Source organism: Staurois parvus, unplaced genomic scaffold (assembly GCF_062004578.1).
Source record: "Staurois parvus isolate SC_StPar_1 unplaced genomic scaffold, SC_StPar_1.0 ptg002113l, whole genome shotgun sequence".
NCBI classification, from domain to species: Eukaryota; Metazoa; Chordata; class Amphibia; order Anura; family Ranidae; genus Staurois; species Staurois parvus.
This window is the reverse complement of record NW_028319909.1, coordinates 3,232,315-3,245,627: the sequence shown is the minus strand read 5'-3', so window position 1 is coordinate 3,245,627 and position 13,313 is coordinate 3,232,315. Positions and strand designations below refer to the sequence as shown.

Genomic DNA, 13,313 nt, shown 5'->3' with positions numbered 1-13,313 from the left:
GTGTTTTGCGCTGATTTATACTGAGAATATTTGGTTATTTGTGTCCTAGTTTCTGAATTTCATGTATTTGTTTGCCGAAATGTGGACAAAACTTAACTGTACCCTTTGTTTTACCAGACAGATTCCTGGCTATCCAAAGTAACGACACGGGCATATATAAAATGGGGGAAAATATCAGTCTGACCATCTGGTATGACGGCAACCCATTAGGAATATTTTGGGACTACAACGGTAACCCATTGGTCAGTAGAATACAGACATATAGCTATGTTTCTCCAAGATTTAAAGAACGAATGGTCCTCCAAGACAGTGGATCTCTGCTAATTTATAATACCACCAATGACGATTTAGGAAACTATTCTATCTCTGTGACAACAACAACTATTTTGTCCGGCTCAAAGTCATTTCAGGTGAAATTCTTTGGTAAGCGAGTTACTTTACATTACATTGAGTGTATAATATATTGTGACATGGGGTAATTAGCTCTCGTGGAAGATGCGTTATTTTAGTCCACGGCAGACAGGAAATATTTTTAAGGGCTTGGTAGACAATTTTTACATAAAAAAGCCTCAGTTGCCTGCTCTTAGCTGACAGGAGTGGCACTCGGTGCGGTCTTCTGCTGCTGTGGCCCATCTGCTTCAAGGTTTGACGTGTTATGTGTTCACAGATGGTATTCTGCATACCTTGGTTGTAACGAGTGGTTATTTGAGTTACTGTTGCCTTTCTATCATCTCGAACCAGTCTGCCCATTCTCCTCTGACCTCAGCAAGCATTTTCCTCCACACAACTGCCACTCACTGGATATTTTTTATATTCTTTTGGACCATTCTCTGTAAACCCTAGAGATGGTTGTGTGTGAAAATCCCAGTAGAGCGGTCCATAATTCTGCCCCAAGCTACATCACCGACCTAATATCCAAATACCACCCAAAACGCACTCTTCGCTCATCACAAGACCTCCTTCTCTCTAGTTCCCTTATCTCCTCCTCTCACACCCGCCTCCAGGACTTCTCCAGGGCATCAGCCATCCTCTGGAACTCCCTACCCCAATCCATCAGACTATCACCCACTCTCCTCTCCTTTAGGCGCACCCTAAAAACCCACCTCTTCAGGGAAGCCTACCCCACCCTCTGCTAACTGCCGATCTCCTCTACTCTTCCTACCACTCCATCCCCCACAGCTTTTCCTCCCGTACCACTATCCCCTCTCTCCTAGATTGTAAGCGCCAAGGAGCAGGGCCCTCGTACCCCTCGTGTTTTGCACTGTATTGTTATTGTACTGTCTCATGTATTGTCCCCCACTGTAATGTACAGAGCTGAGCGAACTGTTTGCTCTTTATAAATACTGTATAATAATAATAATCAGCAGTTTTTGAAATACTCAGACCAGCCCGTCTGGCACCAACAACCATGCCACGGTCAAAGTCACTTAAATCCCCTTTCTTCCCTATTCTGATGCTCAGTTTGAACTTCAAGTCGTCTTCACCACGCCTAGATGCCTAAATGCATTGAGTTGCTGCCTTGTGATTGACCGATTAGCAATTTGTGTTACCAAGCAATTGAACAGGTGGACCTAATAAAATGGCCGTTGAGTGCATACACACACACACCCCAATATCTGCTTCCATTTTTGTGTTTTGGTACATTTTTGCCAGATGCAGAGACAGCAGAGTATATCAAGATGTAAGGATCAGATAATGAAAGGAGTAGTGTTCTCCTGAAGCACAGAGCATATTAAAGGACTAGTTGACCCATAACCGATATTATAGTGCTTAAAGGATTCTGCGGTGTGTGAAAAGGAAGGGTGCCAATTTTTATTTTTTCTTTTGAAGTCCCGCGGTGTAGTGAACACACTTACAAAACCAGCACCCAGTGCAAAAAAAAGTGAGTGCACAAAAGGCAAAGCACACAAAAAAGTGCACGTCTGGCTCTCCTCCGAAGAGAAAGGGCCCAAGCACTGATCCATCGGGGTACAAGGCTCCTGACAGGGACTAAGGCACTCACTGGTCCACCTGGCCAAAACCAGGGGGACCTCTTTCTTCAGAAGGCCTGCCGAAGCAAGGCCACCCCGAGTAGAGTGTGGGGCTCCCCCCGAAGGGAGACACCATGGGAGGGGGAGAACCTGACCAAAAGACCACATACCTGCTCCACCCAAGATTTTTAGGGCAGGCCCAAAGGCCTACACCTTACTAAATCGGGAAAAAGTGCACACAGTGTGGGGTTCCCCCGAAGGGGAGAACCTGACCAAAAGACCACATGACTGCCCCACCCAAGACTTTCATGGCTGGCCAAAGGGCCTACACCCTACTAATCGGGAAAGTGATAAATTGCGTACAGTGCTGTGCAAGAAGTGAAAGTGACAAATAAGCATTAAAAAAAAAAAGGGAAAGTGGACAAGTGCTTAGTGCAATGCAATGCGATACTATGGAGGGCCATTGGGCCAGGAATAAAAAAATCCTCATCCTGGCCAAAAGGCCGGCCCTAGAGGCAGGTGCGAAAAAAAAGCATGAATTGCTGTAGTGACCATTAGTGCTTAAAACTCAAGGTGAGCTCCTCACCATTAGAATTTTGGCACTCCTGGACTACCAGTCCAATACAACGCAGGCATCTTTCTCAAACCGGCCCTTGGCAAGACCAGTGCAGCCCCATCCCTATCAGAAAGGCAACAGAACTTAGAAAGTTTAGGGAGGGCCTTGTCTACAATCGGGGACAAGCCTGGTGCACCAGGCCAGAATCAACCCGGGAGGAAAAGGCTCCCACACCACTCTCACCATTCCTACCTAATTACATCCGGGATTACTAACTGATTCGCCAATTGGTGAAGGGAGTCAGGGTTCTATCCCAGGCAACTGATAAGAACAGATACTACACTTGATCTTAGCCAAAAGGCTGAGAGGCGACAAAGGTGCTAATGCAATGGGCGACGTCTGATAACAACCAAGACCCCTTCTCAGTAGTCCTTTTCACAAGCGTTAAACCTCAACAGTCTTCTATCTTTCAGGACTCTATTGGTGAGATCATACCTACTGAAACACACAAAGATGGCGGTGGGAGACCCAAAACTCCCCAGTGGACAGCAACAGAACCACGAATTATGGGAATGAGGCTTCACTGTTGAAAGTATCCAAGGCATAAGAAGCCAGGAGTGGTTTCATTATTGGTTGACAGTCCCTTTGAGGTATCGGGGGTAATAGATGGAGAAGGATCTTCTATATTAGAGGAAGTCAGGGGTGGACTGACCATTTGGAAACTCAAGCACTGCCCGAGGGCTCGGGGTCAGTAGGGGGCCCCATGAGATGCCCCTGGTACCTTTTTCATAGGCTTTTTTAAGTTTGGGCAAGGACACAGGGGCCCCATGATCCCCTATTGCCCGGGGGCCCCATGAGTTGTCAGTCCGCCCCTGGAGGAAGTAGAAGAGACTCTCCTCCAATATCACGGAATATTATCAAGAAAGAAAAGCCAGATAATGGAGAAGCAGGGTCCTCCATCAGCACAGAGAATGTTATTGGGATAGAGAGCTGGATAATGAATGGAGAAGGGTCCTCCAGCAGCTCAGGTCACTCTGTTATGGGAAGATCATGAAAAGTCAGCCAATACTAAAATTCCATTTACAATTCCAGCCTACTTATTGGTTGGTAGTGAAAGCTACAGTAAATCCAACAACATGGTTCAATTTTCATACAACATGAGAACAAATGACATGGTGAAGATCTGATCAACCATACTATATTATCACACATCCAGTGCAAATAAATATCATGAGATACCCTAAAAACTACACCTGTGTCAAGCTATTCATAAAAATAAATGGAAATACGGGTCATTTGCGCATGTATGTGTTTTAAGAGAAATATTACAGCACGATGGACAATATTCAAAAATATGTTCTTTATTTGTATTTCACCGTCTTCTAGATGCGTGTATAGCTTGACACCGTTACCCAGGTGGAGTCATTATGTTTCATCTCTGTATTTATTTGCACTGTATATGTTATCACGTGTTTACTTTAACATACTTTTACAACATTTGTAGGTTTGTGGATAGTAGCAGCACGGCGCCCAATTACTATTGCATCTACTTGTAGTGTGGGAACACGTGATCCTGGCAGCTGGCTGCACTAGTATTTATACTGTATATAGGTCACAGGTAGTGCGGGAGTATTACACATATTCATCACATGCGTTTCCCTATTGCCCTGTTAAAGTGGTGATCTCTAGCAGTCTCATGTAATATGTCCCCAATCTCCAACAACTCCTAGAGCATTTTCACAGTCTCTGACCATCTCCTGTATCACGTCTACAATTTTTGACCATCTCTTGTATCATGTCCGCAGTCTCTGCCCATCTCTTGTACCATGTCCGCAGACTCTGACCATCTCTTGTACCACGTCCGCAGTCTCTGACCATCTCTTGCATCATGTTTGTAGTCTCTGCCTAACTCTTGTACCACGTCCGAAGTCTCTGCCCATCTCTTGTATCATGTCGGCAGTTTCTGCCCATCTCTTGTACCATGTCCGCAGTCTCTGCCCATCTCCTGTATCATGTCCGCAGTCTCTGCCCATCTCCTGTATCATGTCCGCAGTCTCTGCCCATCTCCTGTATCATGTCCGCAGTCTCTGCCCATCTCCTGTATCATGTCCGCAGTCTCTGCCCATCTCCTGTATCATGTCCGCAGTCTCTGCCCATCTCCTGTATCATGTCCGCAGTCTCTGCCCATCTCTTGTATCATGTCCACAGTCTCTGCCCATCTCTTGTATCATGTCCACAGTCTCTGCCCATCTCTTGTATCATGTCCACAGTCTCTGCCCATCTCTTGTATCATGTCCACAGTCTCTGATCATCTCTTGTATCATGTCCGCAGACTCTGCCCATCTCTTGTATCATGTCCGCAGTCTCTGATCATCTCTTGTATCATGTCCGCAGTCTCTGATCATCTCTTGTATCATGTCCGCAGTCTCTGACCATCTCCTGTATCATGTCCGCAGTCTCTGACCATCTTCTGTATCATGTCCAGTCTCTTCCCATCTCTTGTATCATGTCCGCAGTCTCTTCCCATCTCTTGTATCATGTCCACAGTCTCTGCCCATCTCTTGTATCATGTCCGCAGTCTCTGCCCATCTCTTGTATCATATTTGCAGTCTCTGCCCATCTCTTGTATCATGTCCGCAGTCTCTGCCCATCTCTTGTATCATATTTGCAGTCTCTGCCCATCTCTTGTATCATGTCTGCAGTCTCTGCCCATCTCTTGTATCATATTTGCAGTCTCTGCCCATCTCTTGTATCATGTCCACAGTCTCTGACCATCTCTTGTATCATGTCTGCAGTCTCTGCCCATCTCTTGTATCATGTCCGCAGTCTCTGCCCATCTCTTGTATCATATTTGCAGTCTCTGCCCATCTCTTGTATCATGTCCACAGTCTCTGATCATCTCTTGTATCATGTCCGCAGTCTCTAACCATCTCCTGTATGACTTCCGCAGTCTCTGACCATCTCTTATATCATGTCCGCAGTCTCTGACCATCTCTTGTATCATGTCGGCAGTCTCTGACCATCTCTTGTATCATGTCGGCAGTCTCTGACCATCTCTTATATCATGCCCATAGTCTTAGACATATAAGCTTTGCACATAACATACCACTACGTATGGGGTTTTTTTCAGTTTACCTGATTTGATTAACACTGTGTCTATATAATTTGAATTTATCTGCTTTTTTCACATTATCTATTTCATTAATATGGTTAATCAAAAATAGCACTAGGAGTTTTTTAAATTCTATCACCATGGATTCATTTAGATTTAAATTTATTTATTTATTTATTTTTTATATTTATATATTATTATATATCACTATATAATATTGAGGAGCGCGACACATTTAATATTTTACTTAGACTTTGACCCTTTGTGTTTCTGCATCCACACCTGAGCGTCAAGATTTACTGGCGCTTTTACTTGAGAGTTTCTGAGCGTTCTTAGAAGTGTATTACACGCGTTTTACAGCTTCAGGCATTTTTGTTTAGCCAACAGAAAGCACTCGGTGGAGGAAATAAAGGGGTGGAGAGCTGCTGTTTAGGCAGAAAACACTCAACAAAATGCTCGTAAAACACTCAAGTCACACATTTTCTGGCGTCTCTATTGAAGTCTATGGGGCTAAAAACGCTTGTAATCTGCCAAGAAGAAGCTCATGTACATTTCCAAGTGACTGGTATTTTGCTTCAGGAGACAGAACGTTCATATGTGAACAGGGGCCATTGAAATGAATGGGATTTGGCTTGTTGAGCATTTTAGAGCAGAAAATCGCTCAGGTGTGAATGCAGCCTGAATATTCGCTGAATTTATTTGGATCCCTTTGGTGATGTCGTAGACCGCACTGGAGGTCCTCCATATTAAAAAAGTTGACCATCATTGTTCCAAAGGGTTTACCCGTGGCATGTTTCATTCAGTGACAGAGCAGTCCGGTGCGGTCAGTCCCACTAAGTTTGAGATGCTGTGCCGAAAATGGAGCCATAGATGAGATTTTGTTGGTGGAATCTATTATATCAGGGGTGTCAAACTCTATTTCATCACGGGCTGTATCAGCATTATGGTTGCCCTCAAAGGGCCGGTTGTATCTGTAAGAGTAGATGTCCAGAGCAGCCCACCCCCCCATTACATCAGCTGTCAAGAATCCCACACCTGGGGCGGACTGGAAAATCGAGCACTGCCCGAGGGCCTGGGGTCAGTAGGGGGCCCCATGAGATGCCCCTGGTACCTTTTTCATAGGCTTTTTTGAGTTTAGGCAAGGACACAGGGGCCCTATGATCCCCTATTGCCCGGGGGCCCCATGAGCTGTTAGTCCGCCCCTGTCCCACACCCTCCCTAACATCACTATGCACCCCCTTTGGGGGGAGAGCTGAAAAGCAGAAAGTGCAGGGTCTGGAGGAGGACCAGAGGAGGAGTGGAGTCAGTTACCAGAGTCTGTTGAATGCTGAGACCAGGGGAGGCAGAGATGAGGAGGTGCTGCAGATGCACTGGGGGGTGCAGGATTTGGCAGAGGAGTTCTATTCTCCTGTCTGCTGCCGACTGCTGAGACAAGGTGAGGGCAGAGCAGAGGCGGACTGACCATTTGGAAACTCGGGCACTGTCCGAGGGCCCAGGGTCAGTAGGGGGCCCCATGAGATGCTCCTGGTACCTTTTTCATAGGCTTTTTTGAGTTTAGGCAAGGACACAGGGGCCCTATGATCCTCTATTGCCCGGGAGCCCCATGAGTTGTCAGTCCGCCTCTGTCCCACACCCTCCCTAACATCAGTATGCACCCCCTTTGGGGCAAACCTGAAAAGCAGAAAGTGCAGGGTCTGGAGGAGGACCAGAGGAGGAGTGGAGTCAGTTACCAGAGTCTGCTGAGTGCTGAGACCAGGGGAGGCAGAGATGAGGGGGTGCTGCAGCTGCACTGAGGGGTGCAGGATTTGGCAGAGGAGTTCTATTCTCCTGTCTGCTGACGACTGCTGAGACAAGGTGAGGGCAGAGCAGAGGCGGACTGACCATTTGGAAACTCGGGCACTGTCCGAGGGCCCAGGGTCAGTAGGGGGCCCCATGAGATGCTCCTGGTACCTTTTTCATAGGCTTTTTTGAGTTTAGGCAAGGACACAGGAGCCCCATGATCCCCTATTGCTCGGGGGCCCCATGAGTTGTCAGTCCGCCCCTGGGGCAGAGACAAGGGGGTACCTGCAGGAGAGGTGCAAGGGCCAGCATGCGGGCCTTGTGTTTGACACCTGTGTATTACATTGTCAGGTAGAGGTCGGTCTCTAACACAACCTCAAGGCAGCAGCCTCCCCAGATACACTGCAAGGACATGTTTTCAAAACACAAGAGGAGGAAGCCTCTCAGTGAGTGACAGCATGAAAACCCGAACCCTACACAGCAGCCTTGTTCATTGACAACTGGGTGGTTCTGATATCTGGCTGTGGGTTACAGCCCAATAAAGAGTTTATTTTTCAATTTCTAAAATAAATGATGTCTTTTATTCAACAGACCCGGTGGGGAACGTTACGGTGACCCAGTCGCCCAATGTGGTGAGCGAGAGCAGCACTGCTGTAGATCTAAGCTGTAGCGCCTCTAGTGGTTACACTGACTCAGTGATATGGACGAAGGATGGGCAGCCTATAGTGAATACCAGCACTTACAATCTATTGGATGGGAATCAGACTCTCTGGATAATGCAACCCAACAGGACCTTCAGTGGAAACTATAGCTGCAACATATCCAACCCAGTCTACTGGAGTTCGGGGTCCCTCCAGCTCCGCGTCTATGGTAAGTTGTAGCATAAAAGTCTGGTTGGTGTCACCAATTAACAGTAAAAAAATATCTCTCAGTGAGTGACAGCATGAAAACCCGAACCCTACACAAGCTAGCGGCCTTGTTCATTGACAACTGGGTGGTTCTGATATCTGGCTGTGGGTTAGAGCCCAAGGAAGATTTTATTTTTCAATTTCTAAAATACATTATGTCTTTTATTCAACAGACCCGGTGGGGAATGTTACGGTGACCCAGTCGCCCCATGTGGTGAGCGGGAGCAGCACTGCTGTAAATCTAAGCTGCAGCACCTCTAGTGGTTACACTGAGGCACTGACATGGACAAAGGATGGGCAGCCTATAGTTAATACCAGCGCTTACAATCTATCGGATGGGAATCAGAATCTCCAGATAATAGCAACCAGCAGGACCTTCAGTGGAAACTATAGCTGCAACATATCCAACGCAGCCTACTGGAGTTTGGGGTCCCTCCAGCTCCATGTCTATGGTAAGTTGTAGCACAAAACTCTGGTTGGTGTCACCGGTGACTCCAACACAGGGGTAGACTGACAACTCATGGGGCCCCCGGACAATAGGGGATCATGGGGCCCCTGTGTCCTTGCCCAAACTCAAAAAAGGCTATGAAAAAGGTACCAGGGGCATCTCATGGGGCCCCCTACTGACCCCGGGCCCTCGGGCAGTGCCCGAGTTTCCAAATGGTCAGTCCGCCCCTGCTCCAACATACACATTCTGAACAGTGTGATGTAACCCCCTACACTCTTCTGGGTTTAGTTCTACTTTAACCACTCGCCCTCCAGAGGATTTACTGACCAGGCCATTTTTTGCGATACGGCACTGCGTTACTAACAATTGCGCGGTCATGCAATGCTGCACCCAAATAAAACGTACATCCTTTTTTTCCCAGAAATAGAGCTTTCTTTCGGTGGTATTTGGTCTTTTGTGCGCTATAAATAATAAAAAAAAAAAAGACAATTTTGAGAAAAAAAAAAAAACAGTATTTTTGACTTTTTGCTATAAAACGTCCAGTAAAAAAAAAATTAAAATTAAAATAAAAACCAAATTTCGGTCTAAATTTAGGCCAAAATGTATTTTGCGACATGTCTGCTAAAACAAAATCCCAACACGTGTAAATTAATTGGTTTACATGAAAGTTATAGCATCTACAAATGGCAGTATATACTGTATACTGGGATTTTCTTTTTTTTTTTTTTTTTTTTTTACTAGAAATGGCAAGACTGCGGCGGGCATTCTGACACTGGGGCGGAACTGACTTGGTGTCACTGACATCCCCAGTGACACCAATACAGTGATCAGTGCTAATAAAAAGCACTGGCACTGGGCAGGAAGGGGTTAACACCTGAGGCCATCAAAGGGTTAACTGTGTGCCGTTTTACATACTGGGCTGTGTGTGCTTCACTGTAAGCACACTGCTTTGTATGGCTCTGCTATGCAGGAGCAGACAGGGAAGAGATCTGTGTTGTCTATACACAGGTCTCTCCCCCGTCGAAGAAACTCGGTGATCCCCGGGTGCCGGTGAGAAATCACTGGCTGGGACCCAGTGATTGACAGCTGAGGTCGCGAATGGCAGCGCGGGTAGGGGCGCACATGCCCCCTACCCGGATCTGCAAAATCACATACATACATCCCTTTATATAAAAGCCAAAAAAAACACCCCATGTAGTATTTTTTTTTTTCAAACCACACACCTATAATCCTAACATTTCTAAATGAAGGTAGAACTCAGTTATCCAACTTGATTGAATGAATAATTCTCTTTTCTTACCCATATAGATGCCACAATCCGGGCCACCAGCACATATAGTATGGTGATGATTACTCTACTGGGAGGAATTCTGCTTGGCCAGTGATGGTCTGTCTGGAAATAGCCTATGATGGCAGACAGGTAACCATATCTTCATGTTGCAACCCTTAAAGGCCGAGACCACCCACAAGTAAAAACAGTTTTGGGTTCAGGCTAGTGGATGGGGTTCCCCTTTGGCTTTCTCGGTTATCTCTTCATGACTGCACTGGTTATATCTTACAATCCAGTTTTTAGTTCTCTTTTTTTTTTTTATGGTGGTTACAAAGCAGAGCAAGGGTGTCCAACAAATCCTACTGTATTCTCCATGATGCAAACAATTCTATGGTGGCAATTCATAGCCCTGGCAATGGCTGAAGCGGGTCAGTGGAGCTGGTAAAACGCAAAGTCCCTTAGAATCCACAGGGTGATGGATTTTACAGAACATATATTGAACTGTGAATGTTTTAAAGCTTGGCAAATTTTGTTTGTTTTCCTAGTAACTTTTTATTGAATTATTCACCACCAACAAACTATAGGATGGAGCACATTCACTTCTGTGTCCACCCTAGAGAGGTTTGCATTCTCGCTTCTCGAACAATACGTAGACTGTTCATATTAGTCTCCACCCTTGAGGAGCTTGCATTTTCATTTTCTTGTGGCAGTACAGGAACCATTCATATCAGTCTCGCCCTTGAGGAGCTTGCATTTTATTTTCTTGTGGCAGTACAGGGACCTTTCATATCAGTCTCACCTATGAAGAGCTTGCATTCTCATTTCCCTGTGATAATACGGAGAGTATTCATATCAGTCTCCACTCCTGAGGAGCTTGCGTTTTCATTTCCCTGAGATACTACAAACAATTCATATCAGTCTCCATCCCTGAGGATCTTGCATTCTCATTTCCTTGAGAGAATACAGAGAGTATTCATAGCATTCTCCATCCCTTTTCCTTGAGATAGTACAGAGAAGTACAGAGAGCATTCATCAATCTCCACCCCTGAGGAGCTTGCATTTTAAATTTCTCTGTGATACTACAGACTATTCATATCAATCTCCACCCCTGAGGTGCTTGCATTCTCATTTCCTTGGGATAGTACAGATAAGTACAGAGAGCATTCATCAATCTCCACCCCTGAGGAGCTTGCATTTTAAATTTCTCTGTGATACTACAGACTATTCATATCAGTCTCCACCCCTGAGGATCTTGCATTCTCATTTCCTTGAGAGAATACAGAGTATTCATATCAGTCTCCATCCGTTTTCCTTGAGAAGTACATAGAGCATTCATCAATCTTCAACCCTGAGGAGCTTGCATTTTAAAATTCCCTGTGATACTACAGACTATTCATATCAGTCTCCACCCCTGAGGATCTTGCATTCTCATTTCCTTGAAATAATACAGAGAGTATTCATATCAGTCTCCACCCCTGAGGCGCTTGCATTCTCATTTCCTTGAGATAGTACAGAGAAGTACAGAGAGCATTCATCAGTCTCCACCCCTGAGGAGCTTGCATTTTAAATTTCCCTGTGATACTACAGACTATTCATATCAGTCCCCACCCCCGAGGATCTTGCATTCTCATTTCCTTGAAATAATACAGAGAGTATTCATATCAGTCTTCATCCCTTTTCCTTGAGATAGTACAGAGAAGTACAGAGAGCATTCATCAATCTTCACCCCGAGGAGCTTGCATTTTAAATTTCCCTGTGATACTACAGACTATTCATATCAGTCTCCTCCCCTGAGGATCTTGCATTCTCATTTACTTGAAATAATACAGAGAGTATTCATATCAGTCTCCACCCCTGAGGCGCTTGCATTGTCATTTCCTTGAGATAGTACAGAGAGAATTCATCAATCTCCACCTCTGAGGAGCTTGCATTTTCATTTTCCTGTGATACTGCAGACTATTCATATCAGTCTCCACCCCTGAGGATCTTGCATTCTCATTTCCTTGAAATAATACAGAGAGTATTCATATCAGTCTCCACCCCTGAGGCGCTTGCATTCTCATTTCCTTGAGATAGTACAGAGAAGTACAGAGAGCATTCATCAATCTCCACCCCTGAGGAGCTTGCATTTTAAATTTCCCCGTGATACTACAGACTATTCATATCAGTCCCCACCCCCGAGGATCTTGCATTCTCATTTCCTTGAAATAATACAGAGAGTATTCATATCAGTCTTCATCCCTTTTCCTTGAGATAGTACAGAGAAGTACAGAGAGCATTCATCAATCTCCACCCCTGAGGAGCTTGCATTTTCATTTCCTTTTGAAAGTACACACGCCGTTCATATCAATCTCCATTCCTGAGGAGCTTTCATACTTACTTCCTCGTGACAGTACATAGACCATTCACATCAGTCTCCACCCCCTAGGAGCTTGCAATTTCATTTTCCTGCGACAGTATGGAAAGCTTGCATTTTGTGACAATCATGCAAATACACAACAACTCTGACTAACCTGCAGGTGTGTTTATAGGATGGAATTAAAAAGAAAAAAAATATAGACATATTCATACAATCTCTTTGGTAAATACATTTTTTCTTAATATATAGGTTTCTGGAAAAATCTCCTGTGCGCTGCATAAACCAGAGAAGAGGGCTCCTACCCGGCAATGCTGTCCTGATTGCCACTACTTCCTTCCTGAGCCTCTATCAGCTACCACCTGCACATGTCTCTGTGTCCAATCCTTGAAATGATGATGTTACCTCCAGTCAGTCCATTTACCCGCCCCCTACCTGAGATCTTTACAACAACTCAGTCCTCCTGCCTCTGTGTGAATGTATTCCATTTCATCTGGTCACCTTCTCAATATATGGATTTTATCTGATGTTTTTAAATTACTTGGAATAAAAGTTAATATTTTATTATATATTTTAAGGTGTTTTTCGATATTTTGTTGCACTATAAAGTCCCCATCTCCAGAGGATATCATTCTGATTAATAATGGGTGACTGTGCGGGAAAGAAAAAAGGTTTTGACAAAGAGTTACAATGAGACAATTGCTGATGCGCGACATTCCCCCACTACTCCCAGAAATGGTGACAACTTTCAGTTATGTATTCATTAAAATAAAAAAACAAAAAAACAAAAAAAAACACAAAATTATGTAAAAATTAAAATGCCACCTTGTGCAGCAAAACATGTTATATTCATTTAACACATTTGGTAGTTTTAAAATATTAAACGTTCATGATTCCATTCCAATTTGCAGGGT

General features: G+C 44.8%; 1 protein-coding gene and 1 pseudogene across 1 annotated transcript in view; one reads left to right on the top strand and one right to left on the bottom strand.

The window, feature by feature from the left end:
- The window catches only part of LOC149432724 (hemicentin-1-like), a 51,042-nt gene extending 38,074 nt beyond the window's left edge, over positions 1 to 12,968 (top strand). Inside the window, exons 8-12 of the mRNA XM_089665027.1 lie at positions 118 to 423; positions 8,009 to 8,287; positions 8,499 to 8,777; positions 10,082 to 10,193; positions 12,652 to 12,968. Coding sequence (XP_089521153.1) covers positions 118 to 423; positions 8,009 to 8,287; positions 8,499 to 8,777; positions 10,082 to 10,158 — 941 coding nt within the window. The 3' untranslated portion in view covers positions 10,159 to 10,193; positions 12,652 to 12,968. The remainder of the gene's footprint in view (positions 1 to 117; positions 424 to 8,008; positions 8,288 to 8,498; positions 8,778 to 10,081; positions 10,194 to 12,651) is intronic.
- On the bottom strand, positions 2,812 to 2,899 carry LOC149432725 (U2 spliceosomal RNA; annotated as a pseudogene).
- Positions 12,969 to 13,313: the final 345 nt, after the last annotated feature.